Genomic DNA, 14,939 nt, shown 5'->3' on the forward strand with positions numbered 1-14,939 from the left:
ATACAAAGTAAATTAAACTCTTTAATAAAATCTTCCTTTGTCTGAACTCAAAAGATCCAGCTAGAAACCCATATAATCTTTTTTTTTTTTGGCTGTGCCACGAGGCTTGAGGATCTCAGTTCCCAGACCAGGGACTGAACCCGGGCCAGAGCAGTGAGAGAGTTCCGAAGCCTAACCACAAGACCCCCAGGGAACTCCCCCCGTATAATGTTTGATAGCAGTTGTCTTAACATTAAGTATTGAACAAGTAAAGAACTCTCTTTGTAAGAAGGAGCAGACATAGTATCTCCAGACACACGAGAAGATAAAGACAAACTTGAGGATTATCTATTTCGTAAATTCCATTGCATTTTAAAACTTTTTATTTGGAAATGCTATCCAACTTTTTAAAGTTGCAAAAAAAAATAGTAAAAAGAATTCCTGTATACCTTTTATCAAGATCACCTTTTGTTAACATTTTACCCATTCTCTTTACCATTTGTGTTTACGTGCCCTGTGGGTGTCTGGGCAGGTGTGTATACACACACAAACGCATAATTCTTCTCTGAACTATTTAAACTAAGTTACATATATCATGTCTTTTACCCCTGAATACTCAAGTGTGTATTTCCTAAGAAAAGGGATATTCTCTTCTACAACGTTGGTACAATTATCAACTTCATATATTACATGGATATAATACTTTTATCTGATCTACTGTCTATATTTCAGTTTTGTCAATTGGCCTAGTAATGTCCCCTATAGCATTTTTTTCCCCTCAAGTACAGCAGCCAGTCTAGGGTCAAGTACCATATTTACTTGTCATGTCTCCTCAACTTCTTTTAATCTGGAACATTCCCCACAGTCTTTTGTAACATAGACATTTTTGAAGTAGACAGTCCCCTTTCTCCCTTTTTTGTTAACAGAAAGTTTCTTGTGCTGTGTTTGTATGCTTCTTTTCATGGCTGAGTTTGTAAAATCACTCCCAGCTGGACTGGTGAATCGGTAATGTTGTGTCCTCTGGGTATCACGTCTGGAGGTACGTGACGTCCATTTGTGTCTCATCTGTCCCTCATTGGAGATATTAATTTTGATCACCTTCAAAATGTTGCCTAATTTCTCCACTGAATTATTACCTTTGCAACTAATAAGTGGTCTCTGAGGGAGACTCTCTAAGACAGTGCAAATATTCTGTTCCTCGTCAAATTTGCCCCCAAATTTGGCATTCATTGATGATCCCCTCACCCAATCCAGTATTTACCATGATGGTTGGCAAAATGTGGTGTTCCCTCTCCAGCCCTCCCTTCACACTGCCCAGCTGGCTCTGGCATTCTACTATAAGCACAAGTCCTCATTTCTCCCTCACTGATTTATCACCTACTTAGTACTAGTATGGATAATACATTCCTGTTTTTTTCAGTAGTTCACTTTGTACTTACCCTGGTGGTCAAATTGTCCCAGATTTGTCCAGTTAGCATCCCTTCTGTGTCCTTGTGCCATGTCCCATCACTTTTATCAGGATTTTTTTTTTTTTTTTTTTTTTTTTTTTTGCGGTACGCGGGCCTCTCACTGTTGTGGCCTCTCCTGTTGCGGAGCACAGGCTCCGGACACGTAGGCTCAGCGGCCATGGCTCACGGGTCTAGCCGCTCCGCGGCATGTGGGATCTTCCCAGACCGGGGCACAAACCTGTGTCCCCTGCATCGGCAGGCAGACTCTCAACCACTGCGCCACCAGGGAAGCCCATGTCCCATCACTTTTAAAAAGAACTTAACACTTCCTTACTTTCTGGCTTAAAAAGATATTCCACTCTCATCTTGTACCTACCCTGCCATGGCCCTGGAATCATTCATTCTCTGAGGAGCCCTGATTTCTTTTAGTGGGGAATGGTATTAGAAACTACGATCTAGGCACAGTGTGGTTCCTTGCTATTGGAGTGTATTTCCTTCTTGGACTCTTCAGTAGACAGAGCTAGGAAATATGTTCATGTATATATACTCATATACATACACTTATATACATATACCTGTGCACTTAATCATACAAATACAACATGTGTATGTGTGTTTTAAAATGCAATGGAAATTGCAGGGACTGCCCTGGTGGCGCAGTGGTTAAGAATCCGCCTGCCAATGCAGGGGACACGGGTTCAAGCCCTGGTCCGGGAAGATCTCACATGCCGCGGAGCAACTAAGCCCATGCACCACAACTACTGAGGCTGCACTCTAGAGCCCATGAGGCACAACTACTGAGCCCACGTGCCACAACTACTGGACCCCGTGTGCCTAGAACCTGTGCTCCGCAACAAGAGAAGCCACCGCAATGAGAAGCCTGCGCACCGCAATAAAGAGTAGCCCCCACTCGCCACAACTAGAGAAAGCCCACGTGCAGCAACGAAGACCCAATGCAGCCAAAAATAAATAAATAAATTTTTTTAAAAAAGAAAGAAATTACAGAGTAGACACCACAGAAAATGGAAGCTTATAAGACAAATTCACATTTCCCCAGAACTCAAAAAAAAAAAAAAGAATAAAAGAAGTAATGATGAAGCAGATGAAAGAAATGGAGGAGAGATCCAGAAAATCCAACATACAGATAAAAATTCTGAAACGGGAGCAGAGCAACTGTAAGAGCCATTATCAAATAATCAAAAAAAAGATTACCTACAAAGGAAGAAAATCAGATTGATATCAGATTTGTCCAAAATGATAAATGTCAGAAGACAGTGATGTAATATCTACGTCTGGACAAAAAAGTGTTGTGACTTCAGAATTCAATATCTAGCCAAGCTGTGATATAAGGACATTATACAGTCATTCTTAGCCATAAGAAGTTTAGAAATTTTAACACCTCCAACTCCCTTCTTAGAAAAAAGAAATACTCAAAGAATTATTGCAGCCATCCAAGGAAGGAGTGAAAATAATGAAAAGATGTAGTACTTTAAAAATTGGCAGTGGGTAAACAAAACCATTAAACCTTAGATATCAAAGTAGTTGTTAACACAGTTACAGAACAAAACAAATGTCAAAAGTAGTAAGTAAAATAAAAGATATGTAGTGGAAAATAAAGAGTAGTATTAATGGTCTGGATCTAAGATCCTAGATTATTTTTAAAAACCGGAAGTTTGGTGAGGAGACAGGGATGGAAGAAGGAAGTAAAAGCAATGCTGTGGGGTTTCCTGGGCCTAACCCCACAAGGCCTGAGTCCCCTACTCTGCTTTTCCACAAACACCCCAACCACTAGCAGGAAAGGTCAAGGTCTGGTCTACATCAGTTAGAATATAGGATGAGGGTCTCCCAATACTTGACCAAAGAAAAAGCCCCTTGTTTGAGGATGGTCCCAGAGTGTCTTCCACCTCACATCTGGTCAAATGGCCCTCCCTGGGATTGAGGATCCCATAGGCACGGATAGTAACGGTTGGCGGTTGGCCAAGAGGCCAGTCAGAAGCAGTGTGCCCTTCCAAGGGATACGAGTGACCGACAGAAGTGACGGCACCTGAGAAAAGAAACTGGAGCCTGCAAAGTTCTTTACGTGCAGAGGGGAGCCAGCCTAGCCGCACCACCGCACAGAAGGGCTAAGGCCAATAGTTCTGTCCCGGTCTCCTCCTAGGGGCCGGTGAGGCCTTCAGCAGCCACCTGTCTCCACCACACTGGCTGGAAGCAGTGGCCGTGGAGCATCATGACCCGTTTTTATCTGGGACCTGGTGCCTGGTGTAGGACTGGGTTGAACAGGGCTACACAACTACGATGAGGACACCTTTACATTTCTCCTGCACAGGCTTTTAGCCCTCTGACCCCATCACATTCTGATGGAACGCTCACCTATTTGCCTTCTCTACCAGACCGTGTGCCCCCCTATCCCCACCCTAAGCACAACACTTGACATACCCAATGTATTTAGATTTTGTCCTGCAATTTTCACATATAAAATAGACTAAAATGAAGGTATGTGATTCCCAAGACTTGCTTCGGGTCACCCAAGATGCAGGTCCCTAAGTCCCAACCCTGATCTCAGTGGGAGGGGGCATCCCAGGGTGGCGATGGAGGGGGCGGGACCCTCGGTACCAGTGAAGGTGGTGTAGGCATGGTGCAGTTCACTGAGGCCGCTGGCTGTGTTCTGGAACTGACGCTCCAGGGAGATGAGCTGGCGTTCAGTGCTCCTCTGCTCCTGCTCAGGGTCCATGAAGGGACCGGACAGGGCCTTCGCAATCAGGCCCTCCAGCTCCGCCAGCGCCGCCGCCATCAGCTGCTGCAGCTTAGGCACAATGGCGTGTCGCTTACTGAGCAGGAACCCCGAGGCCTGGCTTTTCTCAAACTGGAATGACTCCCACGTGTCCAGAAGCTGCGGGGCAGGCAGAGGGTAGTCAAGCAGAGGTGGTTATGGGGGAGGGGCACTGGGAGAGACGGGAGAGATGCCTTCTCACCGAGATGTCCAGTGCCTCATTCTCAGCACTGAAGACGCCAAAGTGGTTGCGGACGAGCTCACAGAGTGACCGCGTATATTCCATTCGCTCCTCCAGCTCTGTGTACAGCTCGTTGGCCTCGTTCAGCTGCAGGGACAACAGTATGAGACCAGCACTCCCACAGCCCTTTACATCCTGAGGGACACTCCCACCTGCTAGAGGCTCCAGGCCCCAGCAGCCGCCTTTTAACCAACTGGGATCAGGGCAATCTGGGATCAGATACCCCATCTGACCTAGGTCTCCCTGAAGACAGCACAGTTCCTCCCCCATCAGATTGTTGCCCTGATAGCAGGGTTTGGATCCCTACTCGACTGTACAGAGAGCAGAACTCAGTCTCTGAAAGCCAGATTTTCTCCCTCTCAAAACACCAGGACCTCCCCCTCTCATGAGGATGTTGAGGGCCACGTTTGAACAGGATGAGAGCTGGCAAGGGCAGACCACACATGTGAGCACAGTTTAAGGGCGTCACGCCCCACCGAGAGCTCAGCTGAGACTTGAAGGGAGTGTGCTGGGCATGCGAGCGGGACGGCCCTGGATGAGCTGGGAAAGGAGGATGGGGAGAGCCCACCTTCTGGGAGCACCACGTGAGGGCGTGGATGTCGGTGTTGAAGGTTCGGAAGGCCTTCGTGAAATCTGTGAGCTCTGTTATTAGCTGCTGACCGCGGCTCTGGCATTCGTTCTGTATCTGTTCAAGAATGTCCTTCCTGATGCCCACCAGCTTGGATTCTGAAGACAGGAGAGAGTTAGGCATGAGGGGGTGAAGTACCAGGGGAGCGTGGCGGGGCCGGAGTGGGAGCAGGTTGAAGGGGCAGCCAGAACGTGAATTCGTTCCCCCAGTCGCTAAACACTTACTGGACCCCTGCTTGGTGTCCAGTCAGCTGCAGTGCACTTGGGCCTGTGCTGGGCACCGGTAGACAAGAGTGATGAGTGAGACAGAAAGTGTTCCCACCCTCAGAAGCTCACAATATGGCAGCAGAGACAGACATAGAAGGGGATAATCACATACCAGTGTGGTAGATGCTCTTCAAAGAGCCCTCAACCTGACTCAGTGACGGGGCAGGAGGCCTGAGGATGCTGGGGAAGGCCTCCTCAGGGAAGGGGACATTGGAGCTGACTGTACTGAGTGGTTAAGGCTTCCAGGGGCACGCCAAGTGGATGAAACCGTGTGCAAAGGCACAGGGATGCCGTGTCCATGAAGAGCAGAATGCCCACCACAGATAAACATTTTCTATCTGAGGAGTCTTACTGCCTCTGCTCTAGTAGAAGAGGTACCAAGAAGAGTGTGTAATCTGCCTTTTGTTTTTAAGGATTAAAGGAAAGAGGCTGTCAGGTGGACTTGGGGCGAGAAGATAATCTTGGAAGCTGGCTTTGGCAATATGAACACCTCCACTGTCGCCGAGGACAGGAATAATACCAACACGAAACCTCGTCAGATCTGAGATACCACTGTTTGTAAGAAGCACCATTATTTTACACACACCATGAAAAAAGAAAAAATGATGCCATCAATTATAATACACCTCTTAAGTTCAGAGATGTTAAAATATGCACAGAGCAGCAAAATACAATATAGAAATAGGGCATGGAGTATGCCACAAAATATAGTATAGAGTACTTACTACATGCCAGACACAGTGTCAGCTACTTTACCTGTATTAACCCATTTAATCCTCACAAAACCCTTTGAGGCAGATACTATTATTGCCCCTGTTTTAAGGATAAGCAAAGTGAGACGCAGAGAGTTTAAATATCAACATCACACAATGCTAGAGCAAGGATTCAAACTCTGGCAGTCTGGCTCCACTGTGTTACATTTTATGCTTTGAAGGGTGAAAGGTAAATTAACTCATCCTCCATGAGCATCTCTGCAACTGGAAAGCAGGACAGTGAGTTCCAGGCACAGATAATTGAGACATACAGGGAATGGACCTGTTGGAGCTTTGGAGGAGGTAACGGATAGGACTTGGCACCAACAGCTGAGACTGAGAAAACCAAGACAAGGGAACCTCTGAGGGGTACCCAAGGTTGAACAGAACACAAAGATGTGCACTTATGCTTTTTCAAACTATCCCATTGACCTATGACTGTAGCTAGGCCATTGCAATGGTGCCGCCTTCTGACCAGCAGCACGGGGCCAGTGAAGACAGAGAAGAGCTCAACAGTGACACCGTGTGGTATAAGGGAGCAATGGACTGATAAAGTACCAGGGCTCCTCGGGGTTGGAAGTTGGAGATGGATGGGAAAACACATTTGAGAGATATGTAGGAGGCAGAAGAATGGAAAGGATTTGATGACAGGCTGGACGTGGTGGAGTTAGGGAGAGGGAAAGAGTAAAGTGTGAAGCCAAGTTTCTGGTGAGGCCAGCTCATAACAGTAGGTAATTCAAGTATTCAAGGGAGCCCAAGTAGAAGAGGAACAAAGTTGCAGGATAAGAAGATAGAATTAGATCAGCAAGAAGGATGAGAGTGGACAGAAGGGAATAAGGTGAAATGAAAACAATTAAGCATCTACTGCATGCCATACTCAATGCTAGGAACATTGCAAATAATATCTCATTTAATCCTCCTTCCCATAACCCTGTGAGCGACTACACTGTTATGCCTATGTTACAAATAAAGAAACTGAAGCTCAGTGATCTGAAGTCATGCAAGCCAGTAAAAGACAGAGCCAGGATCCTGAGCCCTGTGCTTTAACCTCTCCATCTGCTCCTCTTGAAGAGGCCAGTTGAACCTGGACTAAGGACCAAGAAGCCAACAGACTAGAAAGCACGCTGACTTCCTGAGCAAGAGTGGAGCGAAGCCTGCCCAAAACAGGGTCAGAAAGAAAGCAGGCCAATCACAGGTCCTCCTTCTGCCTGGCCAGCCTGAATCCCCTGTGCATTTAGGAGCGAGGCTTGGGGAAAGAGCGGGGAGTTCTGTGGTCTAGACGATACCTAAGGAGGTATGTGCTTTCATCTGCGGAAGAGTAAAGGCAGGGAGGGCTAGGCAGGCAAGCACTTTCAGGCAAACTCTTTCAGGCCCAGCTCCAAGGCCTCCCACCTTATAAAGAAAGCAGGCCTGGAGACTTCCCTGGCTGCGCAGTGGATAAGACTCTGCGCTCCCAATGCAGGGGGCCCGGGTTCGATACCTGGTCAAGGAACTAGATCCCACATGCATGCCGCAACGGAGAGTTCACATGCCACAACTAAAGAGCCTGCCTTCCGCAACTAAGGAGCAGGCGAGCCGCAACTAAGGAGCTGGTGAGCTGCAACTAAGGAGCCCGCCTGCTGCAACTAAGACCTGGTGCAACCAAAGAAAGAAAGAAAGAAAGCAGGGCTGGAGGCCATGGATCTGAGAGTATCTAGTCTCTGCAGGAAGCAGACACGATTGGTTACTGCCGTTCATGGGTGTTAGGTGACAAAACCTCTCTGTTTCCCAGAAGAACAAATCACCAGCTTCCCAGTCTACCCCTCTGTGTGTTTCTCCACAGCCATCTCTGGGGGGAGGCACTTAGCTAGTAACCAGTAGTACGAGACATCCTTCCCATGGAAAGGGAGGAAGAGAAAAGACGAACAAGGTTAGGTCTTAAACCAGATTTCTCAGAGACCCAGGGAGACCAACTAGGCCTTGGCCTTGTGGGGGTAGGTAGACACATGAAGTGGGAAACTGAGATGGGCTGAGCAGGGAACAGACAGCAGAGTGGGCTCGAGCTCCACTTTCCGTGTATCACTTTGGGAAGATACCTCCTTGCAGGGCGCCCTCATGCTCATGTGGCATGAGATAGTCACAGCAGAGCAGAAATCATGGTGTGATGTGTTGTGGCAGAAAGAGGGCCAAATATAACGTTCCCAAGTCCGCCACAGCTCCCAAATGGCAGGGGATACAGGAGATAGTGGAGAGTTGATAGCCAGTGGGCCCAGATAGGGTTCCTGTGTTGAGGGGCGAGGGACCCTTAAGCAGAAGCTATGGGGTGGCCAGCCTAAGACAAAGACTGGATGAAGGGTTCACTAAAACCCTAAGGATATGTAATGTCAGCAGAGCCAATGCAGAGCTGAGTCAGCAGAGGTAGACACTCTGGGCTCCTATTAGCCAGGAGAACACACGCCAGCTACACCAGCTCAGGACACAGCTTCACCAGGAGCAGCAAGGTCAGAAGGAGGGCAGGAACCTCAGGCAAGTCAGCAGAAGCCAGCAAAGAAGAGCACACAGCCCAGAAGCCCTCTCTAATGCCGGGGGCCACCTTGGGGAGGAGAAGGAGTAGAGGACACTCGAAAATCAAAACAATCAAGAACTGTAGTATGAATTTTGAATTGACCAAATACCCAAAATAGACTGAATTAGACCAAAAGTGCTGCTTTAAATAAAAAGAAAAAAATGTGCACTTTCAATTGGAATACAGTTGTCCCTTTGGGGGATTGGTTCTAGGATCCCTGAGGATACCAAAATCCACACATTTTATAAATGGCATAGTGTTTGCATATAACCTATATATGTCCTCCTGTATACTTTAACTCATCTCTAGTTTGCTTATAGTACCTAAAATAACATAAATGCTATGCAAATAGTTGTAAATACAAGGTAAATGCTATATAAACAGTTATCGGTTCAAGTTTTGCTTCTTGGAACTCTCTGGATTTTTATCCACAGACACAGAACACGCAGATTGGGAGGGCCAACGGTCTCTTTTTTCACCATCAGCAGAATTTAGGGCTACAGACTAAGCCAAGATCAGTTAAAGAGAGTAACTTTTTATACGTGCAAATTGTAGTGTCGATTCTGACTGCCACATGTGGGCAGAGGGCACCCTTGATTCCTGGGAATCTCTATAGAGAAACTGAGTTCTCCTAGCCGAAGGAGCGGGCTAGGATTTTTCTCAGTCACGTTTGGTTTGAACTACTTCCGTGCCATAAGAATAGAACGTGCTAGGAGACAAGGACACACAATTCCTAGGGAGTGTGGTGAATGAGTAGAGTCAGGACAGGCAGAGAGGCTGTCCTCTGCAGTGACCGCACCTTCAGTTGCAAAGGGAAGGGCCTGGGACCTGGGGCTTTGGGAGGCCCTACAGGTCCAATGAGGGGCCTGCACCCAAGGTCCCTGGAGGACACTGAAGGCCCAAGAAGGGCTGTGCGGATAAGGTACAGAAGGCAAAGGGGGGGGGGTAAGCAGCGCTCACCCATCTCCACCTGTATGTCACAGCAGCTCAGCCGCAGCAGCCTGCCTTTTGTGATCAGCTCCACGGGGATGCTGGAGACGCGGGCCCGCCAACCATCCAGGCAGCTCACCAGCATCGCGTAGTTCTTGACAGGACAACCTCTCATAGACTCCAGCTTCTGAGGCCCCCAGGCTTGCAGGAACTCATAAATGCCTTTCATCCAGTGATGGTCCCTGCAGAACTCCTGCACCTCCCGCAGCATGCCCTAGGGGCAGACAGGGTGTTTAGGGCAGAGGTGGGTGGCTATGATGGGAAGTGGTGGCCACCGTCCCATTCTTTAAACCTCCGTCCTCACCTCCAGCAGGGCCTGTTGTACAGCCAGTGCCTGCTGGATTCGAGGGCTGTTGTCCAGATCCTCTTGCAGCTGCTTATAATTGGGGGGCAAGTACTGGCCCCGCAGCCGGTGCCCACAGACCTCCAGGGCTTTAGTAACTGTGTGAGACTTCCAGGGCCACACCAATCCTATGCTCGGGCCGCAGAAGATGTCCACAGCATCTCTGGGTTGGTCCTGCAACTTGGGCATCATGAAGTCCGTGTCCGAGTCCTCCTTTTCATGTTCTTCTAGTGGGGTACATGCCATAATTGTCCCTGAGTGTCCTCCAGGGACCACATGCAACTTCTCCCTCTACCCTGAGTGTGTACATACACATTACACACACACACACACACACACACACACACACACACACACACACATTCTCTGTTCATGAGTGAGTTTACACATACATCTGCATCATAAACACAGTACCAGACCCACCAAGGGAATTTATTAGTTAGGGTTCAGGTGCAGAGAACAGAATTCAGTCTAGCTAGTAAAAGCAGGGAGGAAATTATTATAGATTATTACATGGGTTGTGAATAACTGCAAGAGCTGAAAAACAAAAACACTCTAGGCCAAGTGTCTATGGCTCTGTGCTGCCTGGCAAACTGGGATGTCATTGCCATACCACCAGCTACATAAGCACATGAGCATAAGTGATTACGAGCCCCACCAGCAGAATGGACGGCATATGCCCTGCCTCTCTCCCCTACTTACCTCAGTTCTGAGCTGAAGTCACATATAGATCTAAATCACATGTGACTCCCAGCCGCAAGGGGGTCTGAGAAGCACAGTTTATAGCACTCTAGCCTCTGCAGAACAGAGGAGAAGGTGAGAAAGGAAGGTGAGCAAGCCAGTCCTCAGTATCCGTCTTAAGGAATATCCTTGAACTTGGCCTCCCCGTTGATTCTTAGAAACTGTTTAATTGCCAATTTTAGTATTTGTGTTAAAACTTTGCACAAAAAGGGAGAAGAAGCATCAAAATGTTCAGAAATTAGATCCATACTGCCAACACCTAAGCACCACAGTGCCCGCAAGGGCCCATCCTCAGATCCCTTCTCCTCCCCGTCAGTACTCACTTTCTAGGAGAGCACATCCAGTTTCATGGTTTTAAGTACCACCTATTTGCTCTGAAATATATGTCTAGCTCAGATCTCTCCCTGAATCCCAATCCCACTTAAACAACTGCCTAGTCTACATCTCTACTTAGATGCCTAATATGCACCTCAAACTTTCAACAGCCCAAAATGAGCTCTGATCTCTATCCGCCCCCAGATTGCTCCTAATGCAGTCCTCCAACGTCAGTAAACAGGAGCTCCATTCTTCCGGGTGCTCCAGTCAAAAACTTTAAAGCTACCTTTGACTCTTCTCTCACATACAACACAGCCAGCCATCAGAAAATCCAATTGGCTCTATGTTCAAAATATATCCAAAATCCAACCGATTCTCACCACCTGTACCACTGCCTTCTTCTCTTTCCCCAGCCCAAGTCACCATCAAATCTCACGGCATTATTGAAATACCCTTCTAACTCGTCTCCCTGCTTTGGTCGTTGCCTCTATCCCTTTGCAGTCTGCCCTGCATAACCAGAATGATCCTTTAAAAATTTTGCCAGAAGGGGTTCAAGGAAGATGGTGGAAGTGGCAGCATAATTTTGAAATCTATTCCAAATTCCCACATGAATTTGGTATATAAAATTGACAGAGCAATTAGACAGTAAAACGAAAAACCCATCTGGATAACATTTTTTAACAAAATGAAGACAAAGGATCCTTACAAACACTAAAATATAAGTGGGTGGGAACAAACCACCTACAGCCTCAAGTCCCAGTGGCATCGCCATTTATGGGGAAGGAAGCAGAGGAGAACAATGGTATACCAGACTGACCTGAGACTAGGAAAACTCCGCAACAGCCAACAGACATTTTGTGGAAAGAAGAGGGCTAATTCGAGAACAGCAGGTAAAAATGGAAGGGGATTTGCCCGCTCCAGTAGCAGGTAGGTAAGGTCCGTAGAAGATTTAGCAGTCTATGCCCAATGAGCTCCTAAAACCAACCGGCGAGGGCTCCCTTCTGGGACAGTACTCAGCACTAAGGTGAAACTGTTGGGGGTAAAGTAAAAAGGGAGCAGAATGGAAGCAATAGAGAAAAAGAAAAGGTCCAAATAAAACTGGGAGAGAGAAACAGAAACCAGGAAACCTCAGAAAGTTAGCCCCCATTTTTTGAACACTACAGAAAATCAACAGAAAAGGAAATTGAAAGGCTAGAGAACCAAGCTGTCTCCTAAAAGTTAGTAAAAGAGAACTTTTCAGAAATGAGTAACAGAAAAGTACCAACATCAAACCCCATACAAAGCTAGTATAAGGAAAAAGAGAACGGGGAGTAGAATAACATCTTTATAGACAATGAAAGCATGTCAGGAAACAGATCAAAACAAGCCCATTTCAAAACAAGTCAAAAGACACCAGGAAAACGGCATAACCCATGAAAGAAAACCACATATCAGAGTTAGAAAAACTCAGAAATTACGCAACAGAACTCAGGAAAGAATTAGAAATAAAAGAAAGCATAATTTTGGAATGGAAACTGAACTAAAAGGAAGATAAGAGCAAATAAACTTAACAGGTAAATAATGTCTTAAGAAAAATAGAAGGTAAAAATAAGGATAATTACAAAATAAAAAAGAAATAAGGATTAAAAGAATATATTTCAAGAGAAAGGAACATACATTGGGGGAAAAGTGATAAGGATCTAAAACACATGTAATAGGAGTCCCTGAAGAAAAATCCAAAGCAAGGGAAGAGAACAATACTAAAAACCTTAATTCAAGAATACTTTCCTGAAATAGAAAAGGCTTAAAGCTGCATTATAAAGGAGCATACCTGAGAATACTATCTTAGAATGTTCAATACCAAGACATATTCTACTAAAATTACTGAATTTCAAGGAAAAAATATTTTAGGTATCTAGACAAAAAAAAAAAAAAAGCAAGTTTATAAAGCAGATTTATAAAGGAAATAAAATTAGATTATTATCAGATTTTTTTGACAACAACTTTTAATGCCAGAAGAAAATGGAGTAATATCTTTAAGATATGGAAAGGAAGACCATATGAGGCAATGATTTTACAACTGGTAATACTAACTTTCAAAGGGTACAAACTATTATCAACATAGAAGAACTTGAGACTTCTGCTCCCACAAGCCCATCCTGAGGAATCTAAATAGAGAATGAACATTGGACAAACAAAATGACTAAAAGAGACATCAACATAAGGACTGCTGGTGAGCATATTGTTACTTGTAGAACTCAACTTAAATGAGGTTTTATTCAATAATAAAATTATTAAAAGGGTAAGAATATAGCAGAAATGACAATGTAGAGAATGCTGGCGATTCTCTTCCTTGCCAGGAGGAGAGAGCCTATCTGAAGAATGAAACCTTGGAAGGCATATTGCTTGACCAACTAATAGCCATTCGCTTCTCCCTTCTTCCATGTGGTAGAGCCTATCTTCCGTGAGAAACTAAAAATATCAGCCCTCTGATTTCCCACACCTGGATTTTTACAATGAGATGTAACAGTGCATCTGCTGGGGAGTTTCTGGAGAAGATTTATTTTTCTGATAATACGTGAGAGTCAGGCAAGGAGAGCTTTCTCTCTAACCTTGCCTCCCCTTTTTAAAACATGACTTTGCTTGAGAATGGGATGCATGGAGCTGCAACTTGTCTTGCAACTACAATGTAATAGCCTGAGGATGAAAAAGGATTTTTGACTGCAGCTTCCCCTAGCACACATACCCTTCCAAGAGGATCTGTCGTTACCTAGAGCTAAACCCAGAATGGAATTGGGGAAGGATATAAAGAACCTGGTACTTGATGACATTTCTGAGCCACTGAACCAAACCTGGAAGCTACCTGGAGACTTCTTGTTAGGTGAGATGATTGTATTGTTTAGGCTACTCTTAGGTCTTCTGTTACTTCCAGCTGACAGCATTCTCAGTGATTTAGAATTCAAACTCACAAGTAAAATCAAAGGACTAAGAGAGAGAGAGAAAGCCTTGATGACATTGCCTGAGCCCTGAATCCAGCTGAGCCTGAATCCAGCTGTATTCATTAATTTCTTAGTTATAGGAGCCAGTAAAAAATCTCCCCTTTTCCTTAGCTAGTTTTGAGTTAGGATATGTAATCCAAAACCAACTTGCACGTTTAGGCCCATATAATAGATGTTTAGAGCCAGGACAAGCATAGCTGAAGATTGGAGCCTCCTCCACCATATACACCCTTCTAAGAGGATATGCTCTGACCTATAGCGAAAACCAATTAATTCGTACCATGGCCCATTGCTCTTGCCGGATCTTACGGATACATGACTCTCTGTAGGGTAGGCTGAACCAATCATATTTCTTGTCTGGAAAATGTGAACTAAGTCACACAATCAGGAAAACTTAACTGAAAGATCATATATAGAGTCAAGAATGGAGCTGGTGGCATAGAAAGTCTAAGTAATTTGGAAGCAATGGTTATAAGGGAGCAGAAAGTTCAAAGGAAGCAGAGACAGCTAGTGTTAGGAGAGAATCAGGGGAATTGGGAAGAAGCACAGGCAGAAGTAGAGATGAAAGGCTAATCAGCAATTTGAGAGACAGGGACTCTCTTCCTGACTTTCTAGTTTCAATTTCTCTGAAGTTTGGTGCTGCTACATCTTTTCTGCCTTTGAATTTGGTAACTCTCTGTTTTGTGAGCTCCAAAACAAAGATGGGGTTGAAGAACTGTGATTCAAGGTGCCAAGACCCATGAGAGCACTCAGGCAATATGGCGCTATACAGTCAATTCATGTGTGCTTCTGAGCAATGGAAAGAAAAGCTAGCACATTTTTAATATAATTTGGCGAATGCAATATCCCAACAGCACAGAACACTAATGACTTCTTAGCCAGAGTAAGAGTGAAATAAAGAGAACTGATATCAAGTAAATCAAAGAAACATAAGTTACCTGTC

At 45.5% G+C, this 14,939-nt stretch overlaps 1 protein-coding gene across 1 annotated transcript in view; it reads right to left on the reverse strand.

Moving 5' to 3' along the window:
* DNHD1 (dynein heavy chain domain 1) overlaps positions 1-14,939 on the reverse strand; it is a 66,254-nt gene that overhangs the window by 27,466 nt on the left and 23,849 nt on the right. Inside the window, 5 exon segments of the mRNA XM_060160848.1 lie at positions 4,041-4,387; positions 4,389-4,525; positions 5,007-5,164; positions 9,590-9,833; positions 9,924-10,189. Coding sequence (XP_060016831.1) covers positions 4,041-4,387; positions 4,389-4,525; positions 5,007-5,164; positions 9,590-9,833; positions 9,924-10,189 — 1,152 coding nt within the window.

This window comes from Lagenorhynchus albirostris, chromosome 9 (assembly GCF_949774975.1).
Source record: "Lagenorhynchus albirostris chromosome 9, mLagAlb1.1, whole genome shotgun sequence".
Lineage (NCBI taxonomy): Eukaryota > Metazoa > Chordata > Mammalia > Artiodactyla > Delphinidae > Lagenorhynchus > Lagenorhynchus albirostris.